This window comes from Emys orbicularis, chromosome 23 (genome assembly GCF_028017835.1).
Source record: "Emys orbicularis isolate rEmyOrb1 chromosome 23, rEmyOrb1.hap1, whole genome shotgun sequence".
Lineage (NCBI taxonomy): Eukaryota > Metazoa > Chordata > Testudines > Emydidae > Emys > Emys orbicularis.
The window spans coordinates 6,917,611-6,934,052 of record NC_088705.1 but is presented as its reverse complement, the minus strand read 5'-3'; the positions used below and the strand labels follow the sequence as shown (position 1 = coordinate 6,934,052).

The 16,442-nt window shown below is 48.8% G+C and overlaps 1 protein-coding gene across 2 annotated transcripts; it reads right to left on the bottom strand.

Moving 5' to 3' along the window:
- Positions 1-792: 792 nt before the first annotated feature.
- On the bottom strand, positions 793-14,925 carry TMEM39B (transmembrane protein 39B). Of its 2 annotated transcripts, none has more exons than XM_065421638.1 (9): positions 14,841-14,925; positions 12,772-12,975; positions 9,488-9,707; positions 8,326-8,409; positions 7,091-7,245; positions 4,913-5,249; positions 2,320-2,507; positions 1,683-1,803; positions 793-1,179 (listed from the first exon to the last, which is right to left on the bottom strand). In XM_065421638.1, the coding sequence occupies exons 2-9, from the start codon at positions 12,897-12,899 to the stop codon at positions 943-945; spliced, it is 1,470 nt and encodes a 489-aa protein (XP_065277710.1). In that variant the 5' UTR covers positions 12,900-12,975; positions 14,841-14,925; the 3' UTR covers positions 793-942. The 2 variants fall into 2 exon arrangements, with proteins under 2 accessions (XP_065277710.1, XP_065277711.1); XM_065421639.1 differs by having other exon boundaries at positions 12,772-12,892; positions 14,841-14,900.
- Between the last annotated feature and the right edge of the window lie 1,517 nt (positions 14,926-16,442).

Genomic DNA, 16,442 nt, shown 5'->3' with positions numbered 1-16,442 from the left:
GTATGCTACAGTAGCAAAGCACTCCCCGTGTGGCTGCAGCAATATCAGCCAAGCTGCACTTTGTACCGCGGTAGTAAAACCACATACCCCCAAGCAAAACAAGCCATATATGTAACAGCCGTTTCACCAGTGTAGCTGTGTCTACACTAGGGGCTTCTGCCAGCACAGTTCTGTCAGTCAGAGATCACTTCTCTTCATGCTCCTGACCATCACAGCTCCGCCAGAAGATGTCTGTAGGGTAAACACAGCCTTACTCTAATCATCTCAGGGAGTGCCAGTTAGAGGGAGGGAAAGCAGGTTTTGTTGGTTTTTAAAATACGATTTTTAAACCAGATGGTGTAGTCAAGGCCTAACAGAAGAAATTTCACTGATCCGAATCATCTGGTTCTGAATAGATGAAGTTAAAGTGGCACGACCCCCTTCTCTGGGCGTTTATTTTGATTTAAGCTAAATCACAGGAAGGCACTCAAACTACGTGTCCACACAAAGAGCCACGCCACTTTCACCGAGTCAGTACAACCTCCTCCTGTAGACAAGGCCTTTGGCTCGACTGCTCCCAACCAACAAGCAGCTTTTAAATATGGTCACACTGATCTATTCATTCCTCCCCACCTCCACAGGCAGACCCCTCCCAACATCCTCCTCCCCCACAGATAAACAACATTTGCACCTGTCAAGAACAGAGGTTCAGTCATTTGTTAACGCGGAGATGCCCTCTAAGTAAAAATAGGATGTGGAAGGCTTATTGTTTGACGCGGCTAAATAACAAACACACAGACAGCTGTTGGGAGTACAAAAATATGTTTTTTCCTTTTAATTACATCAGTTATCAAAGAAAAAAGCAGTGGTAACAAAAATACAAAGCTCTGAGGTTGTTTGTGTTTTTTTGTTGGTTTTTTTTTAAGGTTTTTTTCCGTAATACAAGCTGAGCAGCAGTGCGATTTAATTGAACTTCTGCTCTGAGTCTCTGCTGGCAGAGTATGCGTAAGCTTTTCCCAGTACCAGCCGGTCACGCAGCAGCTTGAAGAAGGCGTAATAATTGCTGAAGAGGATGAGAGCCAGCGAGATGGTCTGGTGCCACTTCTCTGACGAGATCAGTGAGTAGAGCTGGTAGAAGATGACAGCTCCTTCCAGCAGAATTAAAATGTTCAAGATCCTCAGCGGTTTGCTGAAAAAGAACTGGAGGATAAAGAGCCCAGGGTAAGGTGCTGTATGGGAGTCAGACGCTCCACAGAAAATACGGAACACATGAGGAATGAATGCTCCGTGAGCTAACGCACTAAGATTTCACTTCCGGAGACCTAGCAACACATTCCCTTCTCACTCACAAATGAAAAGAACTTTGGTGCTCTCATCCCCAGAACAAGTGCACCGAGGTCCTTTTCAGAAAGCTCCCCCATTGTTAGTGCTCAGGAGAGAGAGAAAGCACAGGAGTAAGACTCAGACCGGGGCTATTCCTGGCTCTGTCACTGCCCTGCTGTGTGATCGTGAGGAAGTCACTTCACCTCTCGGTGCCTGCTGGCCTTCCAACTTTGTGTCTCTCTCATCTATTTAGACTGTGAGTTCTTTGGGGCAGGGACTATCTGTATGTCTGTGCAGTGCCCCAGACAATGGGGCCCTGATCCTGTCTAGGCACTACTATAAATAATTCTAATAATAAAGGAGGAACAACGCCAGCTTACATGAAAGCGGAAGTGTGAGACATCAGATGGCACAGCCACATTGTAATGGCCCACGGCTTTGTACACGTTCTTGCTGTGTTTCACCAGCACCCCCTGGGGCCACATGCATTCTTCTGTCCACCTGCAAGAGAAACCAACTCCCTTAGTCCCGCCTCCAGAATGAAAGGATCAGTCACATGGCAGCTGGCCACGGCTCTGAACAGAGCTTCTGCACGGGAGTCAATGGCATTCCCCCATTAGCTGGGGGCGCTGCACCAATGCACCACCGACAGTCCTAATCCTTGAGTCTGTCACTAAGGACTCTTGTAACTAGTTGCTAAGCCGTCAAGTTGCGGTTCTTTGCGAGGGCAGAATTTGGCTCATCCAGCTGTACAACTAAGCGTTTAATAGCCATTGTCACTGCTTACCACAAACCAGAGGTTTGCTCGCTGCGTTTGGTAGGGGATGGGATAGCTCATGCCCATACAGTGTTAGGCTGATTAGCAGCCACACAGAGCAACTCTGGTTTCATGTTTCCTGTTGCTGAACTGAGTGAGAGATCTCTCCCCCAGGGTGAATAGCAGCCTGGCAGATTAGCTCCCCACCCCAGCAGACAAGAGAGAACAAACCAGTGCTAGCCAGTGGGAGAGGTCCTTACTGATGCTGTAGCACATTGGAGCATAGGGCAGGATCGACCTTCTGCCAGCAGCCCAGGTGTGCCGCAGCTTTGTGGAGGAGGTCGCAGTAGCGGGCAGGCAAGAGATGCTGCATCAGAATCACAGACGTACTGATGGACACCAGCAGGAACAGCTCACATGACCACCGTTTGTCGTAGTACTGAGTGTTCTGGGGGGGCAGGAATACAGTGTAAAAATGCATTCGGACACCCTGACCCAACAAAGCAGAGTCAGAACACGAGGCACTCAAGCGAACCGGTGCCTTTTCACGGCAGCAATTATTCCTGCTTGAGAAATCAAGAGGCAGAGGCATTCAGCAATAATTGCCAGCCAAGAAAAGGTTAAGCTTCTGAACACTTCAGAATCAAAATCTACGACCAGCTGGGTGAAGGGGTCCTATTCGGGCAACAGTCACTCTTCTGCATACAAGGGGAACAGTGACTGAGCGTGAATTCCACAACTGACACTTGTGCAGCAATACTCTGTCCCTATGCCACTGGGAGAATCACTACTGCTCATAGACCCCATACTGCTAGAATCATAGAATCACAGAATATCAGGGTTGGAAGGGACCTTAGGAGGTCATCTAGTCTAACCCCCTGCTCAAAGCAGGACCAATTCCCAACTAAATCATCCCAGCCAGGGCTTTGTCAAGCCGGGCCTTAAAAACCTCTAAGGAAGGAGATTCCACCATCTCCCTAGGTAACCCATTCCAGTGCTTCACCACCCTCGTAGTGAAAAAGTTTTTTCTAATATCCAACCTAAACCTCCCCCACTGCAATTTGAGACCATTACTCCTTGTTGTCATCTGGTACCACTGAGAACAGTCTAAATCCATCCTCTTTGGAACCCCCTTTCAGGTAGTTGAAAGCAGCTATCAAATCCCCCCTCAATCTTCTCTTCTGCAGACTAAATAATCCCAATTCCCTCAGCCTCTCCTCATAAGTCATGTGTTCCAGCCCCCTAATCATTTTTGTTGCCCTCTGCTGGACTCTTTCCAATTTTTCCACATCCTTCTTGTAGTGTGGCACCCAAAACTGGACACAGTACTCCAGATGAAGCCTCACCAATGTCAAATAGAGGGGAATGATCACGTCCCTCGATCTGCTGGCAATGCCCCTACTTATATAGCCCAAAATGCCGTTAACCTTCTTGGCAATAAGGGCACACATTTGACTCATATCCAGCTTCTCGTCCACTGTAACCCCTAGGTCCTTTTCTGCAGAACTGCTGCCTAGCCATTCGGTCCCTAGTCTGTAGCAGTGCATGGGATTCTTCCGTCCTAAGTGCAGGACTCTGCACTTGTCCTTGTTGAACCTCATCAGATTTCTTTTGGCCCAATCCTCTAATTAGTCTAGGTCCCTCAGTATCCTATCCCTACCCTCCAGCGTATCTACCACTCCTCCCAGTTTAGTGTCATCTGCAATCTTGCTGAGGGTGCAGTCCACGTCATCCTCCAGATCATTAATGAAGATATTGAACAAAACCGGCCCCAGGACCGACCCTTGGGGCACTCCACTTGATACCGGCTGCCAACTAGACATGGAGCCATGATCACTACCCGTTGAGCCCAACGATCTAGCCAGCTTTCTATCCACCTTATAGTCCATTCATCCAGCCCATACTTCTTTAACTTGCTGGCAAGAATACTGTAGGAGACCATATCAAAAGCTTTGCTAAAGTCAAGGAATAGAAACTAACAATGATCCTCCTTTAGCTCAAATGGCAGGGGGCCTGCACTTTTAGAGCAGGTGGCTTTGAGTTCTAGTCCCATGGCTTGCAAAAGTGACAGCCATGAAGCCAGAGGCATGGCAGACTACGACAGGTCCCTGAAGTCTCCGGTCTCGTTTTATACTCATCCAAATACATTTGCTGTACAGTACAACTTACTGTGAAAATCCAATAAAATAGATGGGGGAGAGTTCCCTCTATTACAATTTACCCCCCTCCCTAAAGAGAGTTAGGATAGAAAAGAAAATCAGTTTTATTCTTGTCTTGAATCTGTCCCTACAAGACATTACAGTTCATAAAAAGTTGACTTGGCCATAACCAAAGAAGAAATTCTGTAAGTCCATGGGGGAAAACAGTTTCACCCCAATGGATGGAACAAGCACATGACACTTTGTCATGGATGACAGGAATACAGAAGTTTGCGTAAGTCACGGTAATCAGAGTTCAGTGGCTGAAACACACAGTAGGATTTTTGTATTGTATTATAAGTTAAATTCAAACTTTTCTATTTCTCTCAAGCATCTCAACATTCAGACCCCTTCTACTCCACAAAACTAACCACATCACAGGACAATTCGGAATTAAGCAAAGCCATACAAGCCAGGTGTAAATTGATTTACGTTCGTCCACACAGGCGACTCTGCGTAACGTGCGTGTAGACCAGACTTACTGCACCCACTTTCCATACATCGGATGAGAACTAACCATATTGCAGCCCTACCCAGCCAAGCATCCGATTTTGCTAGTGACTCAAACAAAACTGCCTCACTTGACCCATTAGTGGGAGGAATGATATGAAGCACGTGCTAGAGCAGTGAGCACATAAGGGTGCATGGCACTCACCTTCACAAACCAGACAGGCACAAAGGCCACATAATAGGCACTGAGCATGGAGCTCACCAGCACCTCTTTCATCCTCCAGTTAAAGTCCATCTTCAAATACTCCACCTCATTGCGGATCAGGTCTGGAGAGAGGCAGCACGCATGGGTGGGCATGGCCTCCATGCCATACATTTGCCTGGTATGCTGCTTCCAGGTCTCCTTTAAAACTGTTAGATAGTCTTTACCCCTGGAGTTCACTTCCCCCGTCTCTCGGGGGCCAATGTTAGCCACTTGGGAGAAGAGGGCTGTCTTCCGAAAGTCACAGTTCAGCTGGAGAAAAGGAATGTACATGCCGAACCTGGAAAAGCACATGGGCAGGAAGGCTGTAACATCAACGTCCCCAGTTCCCCCCCCCCCCCCGAGTCTGACTGCCATTACCATGACAGTGAAGAAGTTTTAGCACCCAACATCCCCTTGTGAATAGTGTTTAGGATCATGAGAGCCACTTCCCACACAGACTCTCGAATGGGACAGCGAGAGGGATACGGCCACGTGACATTGCCCACATATCTACTGGAAGCTAGAGACACAACACAATTAGATCCACCTAATATGCACTGTAGGTTTTGGATGTGCATTGTCAAAGGTGGCCGGTTAATATTAATACTGCTTGCTCACGATTAAGACTAAGTTTTTGTCGCAGATATTTTTAGTAAAGCTCATGGACAGCTGCGTGGGGTCTGCTGGCCGTCCGCCATAGCTGGGCAGCTGCACTTCCGCCAGCCCCCCGCCGCAATTGGGCAGCTGCAGGGTCCATCAGCCGCCTGCTGTTGCCAGGCAGCTGCAGGGTCCCACCCACCAGGTTGGGGGCTGGGAGCTGCGAGAATGGGGCTGGCTGGGAGCTCCAGCCCCAGGGCAGAAAATGTCATGGAGGTCAATGGAAGTCACAGATTCCATGACCTCCGTGACATAATCATAGCCTTACTCATGATTTTATTGTATACTGTTCCAGCAGCTAGGTTCTCCTCCTTGAAGGATTCCTTCTGTTAATCACAGCTGGGAAGGGGCCAGTCCTCATTAGCATTCAGCATCGCTTGTACCAGAGTCATTCATGTGAGATCACACCATCTCTGCACTGTCCACACCAGCGCCACCAATGGTGACCCTCACATCTGCCCACCTACAGGGTCACGGAACTCAGCTAGCTGACCCGAGACCACGTACCCATCTCATTTACCCTGGTCACCTTAAAGACTGGTGGAGCATGGCTCCATACCTTTATGAGATGCTTCTTAGTTCACTGGCACAGAATGATTCTAACATCCGAACCACATTTGCCTACAACAGTGAGGGCTGGTTTACACTGGGGGGGGGGGGGGGGGGGAAATCGATCTAAGATACGCAACTTCAGCTATGTGAATAGTGTAGCTGAAGTCGACGTATCTTAGATCGATTTACCTCGGGTCCTCACGGTGCGGGATCGACGGCTGCGGCTCCCCCGTCAACTCCGCTACCGCCTCTCGCTCTGGTGGAGTTCTGGAGTCGACGGGGAGTGCGTTTGGGGATCGATTTATCGCTTCTAGACGAGACGCGATAAATCAATCCCCGATAGATCAATTACTACCCGCCGATCCGGCGGGTAGTGAAGACGTACCCTGAGCCTTTACCTGTTCACCCTTGGGCAGAGAAACCTTTCCCAGAAGGGGGGCATAATTCTGCTGTCTACCTAGAAAGAGAACCTTGTTCCTCAGATTTGGTCAACAAGTGGCAGGGGAAAAGTGTCTGATTCTATCCATCTTGCACAAGATATTTATGGACCAACCCAAGGAAGTGGGAAGCTCTGGGAACTGAACAGCCAAGGACAAGTTTGAGAAATGGATTATTTATACAGCATGAGAAGTCTCAAAGTGGACAGTCCTTTTATGAAACCCTGGGCAATTTGCAACCTGTGGTCACCGGGCAGGTCATTCAAGTAGAATGGAAAAGACACATACCAAGCCCCCAAGAGAGCTAACCTAATCTAGTCTTTATGATCTACCAAGAGAGTGAAAGGTTAAGTTCTGTTGCAAAGAAGTCAAGTGATCATTTTCTTTCAAGCCACATCTTGCCCCATATGGCATTGGAATAAGAGCATTTGATTGGACAGGCAGCTTTCAAAATTCATCATCTAAACACAGATGGGAGAAGAGAGGTACTTACGGGTAACACAGGAACAAGAGATTGAGGAACGAGTAGGTTCTGAAGAGGTGAATTATTGACCGGCACAGGCTCCAGCCTGTCCCAGTGAGGACCGCAAACCGAGTAATCACAAGGAAAATGGAGCGTGGCAGGGAGACTTTGCCGCTTTGTGAAGCCTGCAGAGGAGATAGAGCAGGGCAGGACTTAGACAACTTATTTCCTTCTGGAAAGCAAACAGGAAAAACTAACAGCGTGACTAGTGAATGAGCTCTACTCGGTCTCACTAAACCAGCACCACACAGCAATGGCGGCGGAGTGACTGCCAGGTGCCATGTGACTGCAGCCAGACGAGAGAGGCCTGCTTTAGATCAGAATCTGCATTTGGACTCTCCAAGATCAGGAAGCTGAACCTTGGGCACAGATTTCAAATACACTTCCCATGTCGCTGGGGAGAGAAGAGCTCCTGTGGTGTCTTGTCTAGCCCTGGTGTGTCACCTGGCTGCAGCCTAGAAGGCTGCTCAAGCGAGGAGCAGATTGCTTTCCTGAACACACTGGGAAGAAAAAAGAGGAAGGGAAGGTGAACGGAGCCATACATCATTCTTTAGTAAAGGCTAAAGCAAACTCACTACAGTTTGAAACGCTAGGAATTCAGTAACCATCAAATATACATAAATACGGTGAAACTCATATGAGTAATGGATTGAGACATCTCTGTAAAATCAGTTTTCCAGTAGGAAACCACATCGAGGTTTTATGTTCCAGTCAATTCAAAACCCTTCAGAACAGGGCAGGAAAAAGGCTGAAGTTTAAAAGGGACACTTGATTTTACATTCAGCTTCCAGTACGCCCAAACTTCACCCTATGTTTAAGCTGCCAGGTACTATCTATCATCTACTTTTTGCTTTTAAATTCGTCATTCCATTCTAAGAAACTTCTATACTCAGTTCATGTCAGCACATCCCTTTGAAAACATACAGCACTCTAAGTGCTTAGAGTACCTGCAGATCTCTCTGTAGTCACTATTATGCAGGTCCTACAGAAACTGTTGCTTTACTGATGGCTCTTCAGCAATAACAGCTAGTGCACACAATTAATGAGGCTGGTGTTTTGGCTTGATAAGGCTCTCTACTGAGTTGAAATGCACTTCGCTGCATTCTTTTACCTAATGCACCCACAATACAGAAAGGCAAACACAGATGCTAGTCAGAGAAGGTTGGGACGGAGAGAACAGTTCTGAGTTTGGCCTGCGGCTTTACCTCCTTCACAATGGCACCGATCAGCCTGCGCGCTAAGACGATTGTCGTCACCGTCAGCACGTTGAAGTCAATGAGATGAAAGTTCTGCAATGACAAAAAGGAAACACTTCTATTTTGCTCCAGGCAGCAGAGCCACTTCTACCTCTCTCCTCCTGGATTATCAGGAGAATGCCAAGTTGCACTGTGCCAGGATGTCCAAACTTTGCCCAAATTAGAGTCACTTGACAATTTACCTGGGGCCTCAGAGCCACATTTAGTTTCCATGAAGTGGAGCTGATTATAGCCACTTAGTCTTTAACAAAAAGGTGAAGCCTACAGAGACTAAGTCCTAAAATGCAATGTGGCCAGGCTACTCAAATAAAGACGGAGCAGTGCCTGCTGGGACCTAGAGTCGCAATAAGCCATGCTTTTGTATTCTGGTCCAAGGCAGCCACAGTGCAGAATTCCCTGTGTGATGCATTTGAAGCCACAGGAGAGCTCTACAGCTCAGCCCAGCACAATAACATCAGCCGGATGGAGCCACGGCTTGTTCCAGTCATGAAAGAGGCTTCTCTTAAAATGTTGGATCCCCACCTCTGCTCATCGCCTCTCCTGTATGTGACTTGCTTTCGCCCCACTCCGCCAAGGATTCAATTTAAGAGGATCAATTCTATTCCGAGAAGGAAAGCCAGCGTTGGGATGGAATCCCAGATCTCATGATTCTTAACATAACAGATACATTCAACATAAGAGCTGGTATTTAAATTGAATGTACAACCCCCCCTAGTAGGAGCCAGGGGGGTTGTACATTCAATTTAAATACAATTTTTTCCCCCTCAATGTTTGTTATATCACTGCTCACTGAATCAACACATACCCCTATGCTCCCTACAGTGACAGGGTGCTGGGAAGGTGGGCTGTTTTGCCCAGCACTATAAAAATGTCACTGTCACAAGAGCTGGGCTAGATTGGGTGCTGGCTCTTAGACTGACGTGCTGTCCTAACAGAGCATCTACCCAGTTGCTGTCGAAGAGCAGGAGGAACGGGGATACCTGTTGGGGAGGGAATGGGTTTTGGGTGCTGAGCAATCTGGAGAGAGCAGCCATGCACATGGGAGTGGGATTGGAGGTAAACTGGAGGCAGGGATCTATAGGACTACAGCAGCACATACCCAGGTACCTACCAGTGATGTGTGCGATGGAGGGTGGGAGGGTGGGTACCACCACACAGTTTTGTAGATATTGATGTAGTGGACAAATAGAGCAATGAGATGACAGAAGAAGAGCTGAAGTTCAAACAAGACACTCCTCTCCACAGGCAGCTCTGGGATCTTACAGTGCCGGAGGGGAACCACTGTCTGGGTTGCCAGAGGAGGGCTGGAGAGGCCTGTACCTGAACCGCTCCTACCAAGATAAACCAAAACCCACCAGTTACTCCCCTGAGATATGCTGAGCAAAAAACCCAATGCCCACCCCCAGCCAACACACTCAGACTGCAGAGGATGGACGGGTCTATGCTAAGCGAGGAGTCCAAGCTGAACACTACACCCAGAGGCTGCAATGAATTGGGACAGCCAATGCTTAAAAGACACCTGTTGCATGCAGATGTGAGACAACGTACAGAAGTAGCGTTGCATGCTCAGGATGTGCCGATACCTTTTTGCCTGATATAGGCACGGCGTTTGGTTTGCATAGCAAGAACTATATCTGGGATCAGGCCAGGCTGCAGTACCATGACATCGGAGTCCCCCACTTTGAGCAAGGTCTGAGAGCAGTGCTTGTACACACGCAGCCCAGCAGGGACACCGAGCAGCCTTTTAAGCGAATTGCAAGTGTTTCTGCCTCGTACGATTTACATTGTGTAAAGTGTACGCACAAAAGATTTGGTGCCATAAAATCCAAGTAAATAAAAGAAATTATGAGATTTCGTATTCTCCCAAAGCCTATTTAAAGCCACAGAGGAACCATGAGGTTTAGTCACAGGTTTGTATTCCTGTGTTACAAGTGCAACTCCGGCTACCAACCATTTACTCAAAGAGAAGGGTAGCAATGCAAGTCAAGCAAGGTGCATCCAGTGACTGGTCCCTAAGCAACAACACTCAGTAATTAGGTCTTGGATTTCCAAAGGGGCTTCAGAGCATTAGATGCCAAACGTCCATTAAAAATCCCAGCATAGAACCATAAAAGTCACAGCTAGAGTGACGGCAGAAAAGCTTCCAGTCAAGTGAATGGAAACAAGAGGCTCAATCCAAGCTTTTTAACAATAAAAGACTGTGAAGGCTGAAAGCCTTAAACAGAAGGTCTGTCTACAGTGCAGTCAGAGGTGTGACTGTGACGACGTGGGAATGGTCTTAATGTTTTCTCTCAATACTGTGTGCGCGCCTCAGTTTCCCCTATGTATTACTCAAGTATCTAGGTGACGGGATAAAGGTGTGTTGTTGTTGCAGAGACCCCTATAGGGCAGGTGTATTCCCCCACACACACACACTAAAGGGCAGGTGTAACTGCCAACTGGCTGCCTGGGCACAAAGAATGGCCGACACCCGCAACTGATGGCCAGAGCCTGTCCTCTGCAAGGAGCCAGCCAAAGGTGCTGGAGAACAAAGAGAGAGGTGGAGACCAGGTGACCTGTTTGCTCAGAAAGGAGACAAAGCATGGAGGCGGGACAGCTGGGGTGACTGACGCTGGGCTGCTGCATGCTGGTCAGTCCCCTGGTTTGGGACTGGGGGCCATGTGCTCTGGACTCCACTACGAGGGACTTTGCCGAATGTTCCTGCTTCCTGTGCTAACAAGATATGTTCTACGCTGTGTTTCCGACGACTAATAAACCCTTCTGTTTTACTTTGCTGGCTGAGAGTCACTGCTGACTACAGAGGTGGGGTGCATGGCTCCTTTGGGGCGGCATGTAAGGTTTCCCCAGGTGTCCCATGCAGGTGGACTCACCGCGGGGAGCTCATGTTGTGAACAGGGGTGCTGAATGCTCCAAGGTCAGACCCAGGAGGCGCTGGAGCCAAGGAGACTTGCCCTGATGAGAGTGTGCCCTGAGGGGGGAGAGACACTGCACTAGAGTCCTGACTGACTTCATTCAGAGCATGCCAGAGCACCGAGTCTGTGACTACGTGACGGTGTCTTACATACACTAACTTTGATCTCACCAGCTCCAACAACTGCAAAGAAATTGCAGCAACATGGGCGGCAGCACAGGCTGTGCTCTGCCATCCAGGACCTGGGGTAGGTACTCAGGGCTAACAGGTTCTGTCATGGCCTTACTGCTCTTGTTACTGGAGCTAGCTAGATCAAAGCTAGCTCAGGTATGTCTACACATGCTGCAATCATACCTCTGATTGCAGTGTAGACATATGCAGAGGCTCAGGTGTGTCACTGAAGGCATAATTTAGCATTCAGAGCATTAGCTCTGAAATCCCAGAAGCCCCAAATCTCACAGGATTGATTCAACCCTTCGACCTTTGGAACTCCTGCTGGAAATAACACTTCTATAATACAGGTGTCCAGAAGACAGAGACATGAGGCCTCACAGGCTCTGTGTGGACGCTCGAGATCTAATGGCACTTTTTATAGAGTAAGATTCTCACCCTGCCAAGCCTTTCCCCTGCTCATCACAGGGGCTTGCCCTCCATCTCCAAGGAGGCCTCATGCACATCAGGGCTGCTGTATGTATATGGATTATAAGGTGCTCTGGACCCCTTGGGATGAATTACTATATAAATGAGTAATATTAAAGAAACATCTCAGCCTAGGGCCACAATCAGGGAGTACGTTAAGGGATATTCACCTGCCATGTCAAGGATGTTCTATCCAAGCTATTTTTGAAATGCTCATCACGTGGGTATCCAAGTGCTGATTTCCCTCAATTTCTCACTCGGCACCACTTCCCCTCTCCTCCCCTACGCTTCGGTGCTTTCTCCCCAGAAGTCAGATTGAAAGTGAAAGCATATAATCCAAGGCTGAGTTGCTACCATTCAACCAGTTTAGGATTTGTGAAAGAAAAGCAGACTGCACCCATCTGCACTAACCAACCGCTGCCCCAGAAGTGCATCAGCTGCCAAACACTGCTGGATATGGTTGATCCACCAAGCAGGACTCTGGAGCCATTTTGTAAATAAAACTGTCTATAGCACCCCAATCTCCAAGTCCTTTCGAACACTCCCGTCAGGTAGCTAAGCATCACATGCCAAGCACTTGGCAGTCCTGGGGTGTATCAGAACCCACACTTCCCAATCGCCATTCTTTGCTTTAATGACAAAAACATACTCCAGGGAAGTTGTCATGGATAAGCAAGACTGTTGCAACCCGACATCAGCCTACCAACAAAAAAGTCACCGAACCACCGACAAAACGGCCAGGGTAAGGGATGGAAAAACATGAACCAGCCTCATTGTCAAACTACGTGTTTCACAGAGGAGGAACTGTCACGGCACATAAGGGAATAAAGGGGATGCACATTTACCTGGTACGTGAGCGCACACCAGTGACCGATGAACTCGTGGAATGTCCAGAACCCCCAGTAGCCCCAGTTTCACAAAGAGGATTTCGGCAGTAGGATGTCCGGTTAGGGCCCCGCCTTCCCCCTGCCATAACAACAAAGGGTATGGAGACTGCCCTGAGAGGTTGGCTGCTGCTCACTGTTTGACTATTTCTTCAATCCTTAAAACTGAAAAGGAAAGATTTATAACACACGTGGATTTGGAGCAGAGTAGGTAGGTAACTTTCATACACCTCTAGCACCTCAAAGCATCAAAGCCTAACTTCACAGCACCCCTATGGTGTTATCCCTATTTTACAGATGAGGCAATGTAGGTACAGGGGCCCAGATCCTCAAAGCCCTGAAGAAGAACTCCGTGTTGCTTGAAAGCTTGTCTCTTTCACCAAGAGAAGTAGGTGGTCTAATAAAAGAAATTACTGCACCCACCTTGTCTCTCTCATATCTTGGGACCAACGTGACTACAACAATTCTGTAAAAAACAGATCCTCAAAAGGCGTTTGGATTCTAACTTTCATTGAAATAAATGGAAGTTAGGAGCCTAAATACTTCTGGAATCTGGCCAGAGAGGTTAAATGACTTGCTTGAAGGTTACAACAACCTGGGAATATAATCCAGGTCTCCTTAATCACAGTTTTATGCCTTAACCACAAATCCATTCTTCCTCTCTTAAAGAGGCCTTGCAGAAGAAAAAAAGTTGGGCTTCTGCCATTTTTGCTTCTTTCCGATGGACAAAGACTGTAAACTCTTTGGGGGCAGGACTGTCTGTACAGTCCATGACTGGGGCTCCTACATACTACCACAATATAAACAATAATAATCTGAATCTTTTTTACAGCAACAAAAATCTGCTTGTTCTGTTATGCTGGACATTTAAATCCTGTGTTGGCTGGAAGACTATTCAATGCCTATAGAAGTAATAAGATGGCAACATCACATTTGGTAAAAGAGCACAAATTGAGCTATTAAAAGGGGAGGGTTTTTGTGTGTGTGCCTTGACTGCTTAAAACTCTGTTGTGTTATTTGTCCCTTAACCTCCCCATTAACAGAACTTTGTTAAGGCTTAACAGCCATGCCCCTCAATTAGAACATAAGAACGGCCAGACTGGGTCAGACCAAAGGTCCATCTAGCCCAGTATCCTGTCTGCCGACAGTGGCCAATGCCAGGTGCCCCAGAAGGAATGAACAGAACAGGTAATCAGCAAGTGATCCATCCCCTGTCACCCATTCCCAGCTTCTGGCAACACTTCTAGGGACACTTCAGAGCATTGTTTTGCATCCCTGCCCGTCCTGGCTAATAGCCATTGATGGACCTATCCTCCAGGAGCTTATCTAGGTTTTTTTAAACCCTGTTATAGTCTTGGCCTTCACATCATCCTCTGAGTGCCACAGGTTGCCTGTGGGTTGTGTGAAGAAACGCTTCCTTTTGTTTGTTTTACACCTGCTGCCTGTTAATGAATGAAGGTGTTAGGGCTCCCAATAAAGACCCTCCAGGCGGCCCTCCAGCAGACTAGGGAAGGCTACGCTGGAGAGCAGACAAGACACACAGTAAACACCTCCCAGGTGTGAAAAATCAAATTAAAAAGAGCTTCCCCCACCCCCCGGCAGCAAGGAAGAGCCCGGCCCGACGCGGCTGCAGTTGGGCGCACCCGAGGGGGCTGGGGGGTGCCGGGCCCCGGGGGCTGTATGGGGGCCGGGCAGAGTGGAGGGGGGGTGCGGGACACGCAGACGGGGGGGGGAGGGGCACCGGGGAGAGCGATGGGGCGGCGCGGAGGGGCTGGGCCCGAGGTGCGGCGCGTGCACGGGGGGAGGGGGGCGGCCAAGGGGTGATGTGCGGGGCTGCCCGTGGGGGGGCACAGGAGGTTGAGGCCGGGCCCGGGGTGTCCATGGGGGGCGGGTCTCTGGGGCTCCGGATCTGCAGCCCGACCCCGGTGCGAACCGCCCCCGACCCCCCACATCACACCGAGGGGCGGGTGTCGCGAGACCGGGGCAGCCCGGCCGGAGCCGCTCCCACCCATCGCCCCCCCCCTCCTTACCCATCGCCGCTCCGGCTGCAGTAGTTCGGCCTGCGGCGGGGACAATATGGCGGGCGGGGCCGCCAGGGGAGAGACGGTGGCGAGGAGCGGACAAACTTCCTCAGCACGCGCGCGAGCGGGACCCGCCCCTTAAAGCGGCAGAGCCCCGGGGAGGACGGAGGAGCTGGCTCCGCCCCGTGGGCCGTCGCCCGGCGGTGGAGTCGGGGGACGCAGAACGCGGCGCCGCCCCACGTGTTCAAATCGCCTCGCCCCCCCCCTCCCCGCACGGATGGGGAAACTGAGGCACAGAGTACGGCAGCGGCTTCCTCAGCGCGCAGAACGCGTCAGTGGCAAAAGGTAGAACCCAGGCGGTCCTGGCTCTGTCCCCTACTCCCCGTGCTATAGCCACTAGACCCGACTCCCCCGCCAGGAGTCCTGGGCTCCCTGTCCCCCCTGCTACAATCACCAGACCCTCCCTTACCCATGCTTGTGAACAGAACCAGGCGTTTCAGATGTAACCACTAGGCCACACACTTATTGGCATGTACATTTTAACCCAGTTTGTATATGGATCTGAATCAGTGGCATCTGAAATAACTCGTGAGGTGTCAGACAGCCAGATGATGCATCGCCACCCCCCAGCTACACCATGGTGGTATCTGCCCTTGAGGCTGGGAATTTTTGCACTATGTCATTTGTATTAATAACCACAGCACAGGTGAGCACAGAGGCTGTGAAAATGTGTTATAAGGTACCCCCTTTCCCTTGGCTCTTTCATTTCAGGGGAAAGAGTGGAAAGCAGCCAGGAATGGTGTAAGGCAGTACTGTAGTTCTCAAACTTTTGTACTGGTGCCACTTTCACATAGCAAGCCTCTGAGTGCAACCCCCCTTATAAATTAAAAATACTTTTATATTATACATGCTGGATACAAAGCAGGGTTTGGGGTGGAGGCTGACAGCTCACAAGCCCCCCTGTAATAACCTTATGACCCCCAGTTTGAGAACCCCTGCTGTAAGGTGCTCAGATACCACCTTTAAAAAACCAACAGATAAAGAGGAATGTAGGGATAATTTTACTGTAAATATAGTTTTATAAAAAACAGTAAGTCTGCATTTTCCCCCTTCAGGGCTTGATATATGTATTTACAATTTTTTTTTTTTTAAAACTAGGACTTTTTTTTTAACTTCACTGAAAAACCCAGAGAAGTGGTATACGTACCATACAGACCTTAGTTTATCTTCTACAAAGCATATATAGTAAAGTACATGCTAGATGTCAGCTACATACATTAGCATGTATTTGGCTCCTGAAACCCCCTAAAAACTTTATTACAAATTACACCCTGGAACTCAGTCATAGAGCCTTCACCAGTTGTGGTCTGGCTCAGTGCACAAGTCCCTACTGGGCTTGAAGAACTCCATAAGATGTTGCTGCAGGATTTATATTAAACTGTTTCATTCTTCCAAGTGGTGTACAAGCTATATGTAAGGCGGCTGTAAATTGATGGAATAGGGGTTGTAAAAAGTTAAGTACTGTAGACAGGATTTTGTGGGTGGGGGAGAGGGCATGCTAGGCAGTAGCCTTTTTTTTTGTAAAGTTACAAGTAATAAAAACAGGCCATT

Excerpts from the sequence above, each read along its gene's own strand:
- TMEM39B (XM_065421638.1), bottom strand. The coding sequence starts at position 12,899 with ATGGCAGGGGGAAGGCGGGGCCCTAACCGGACATCCTACTGCCGAAAT. Across the intron at positions 1,804-2,319 it reads TCCAATGTGCTACAGCATCA|GTGGACAGAAGAATGCATGT; the intron begins GTAAGGACCTCT and ends TTTCTCTTGCAG. Across the intron at positions 1,180-1,682 it reads TCTCACACTTCCGCTTTCAT|TTCTTTTTCAGCAAACCGCT; the intron begins GTAAGCTGGCGT and ends TTTATCCTCCAG.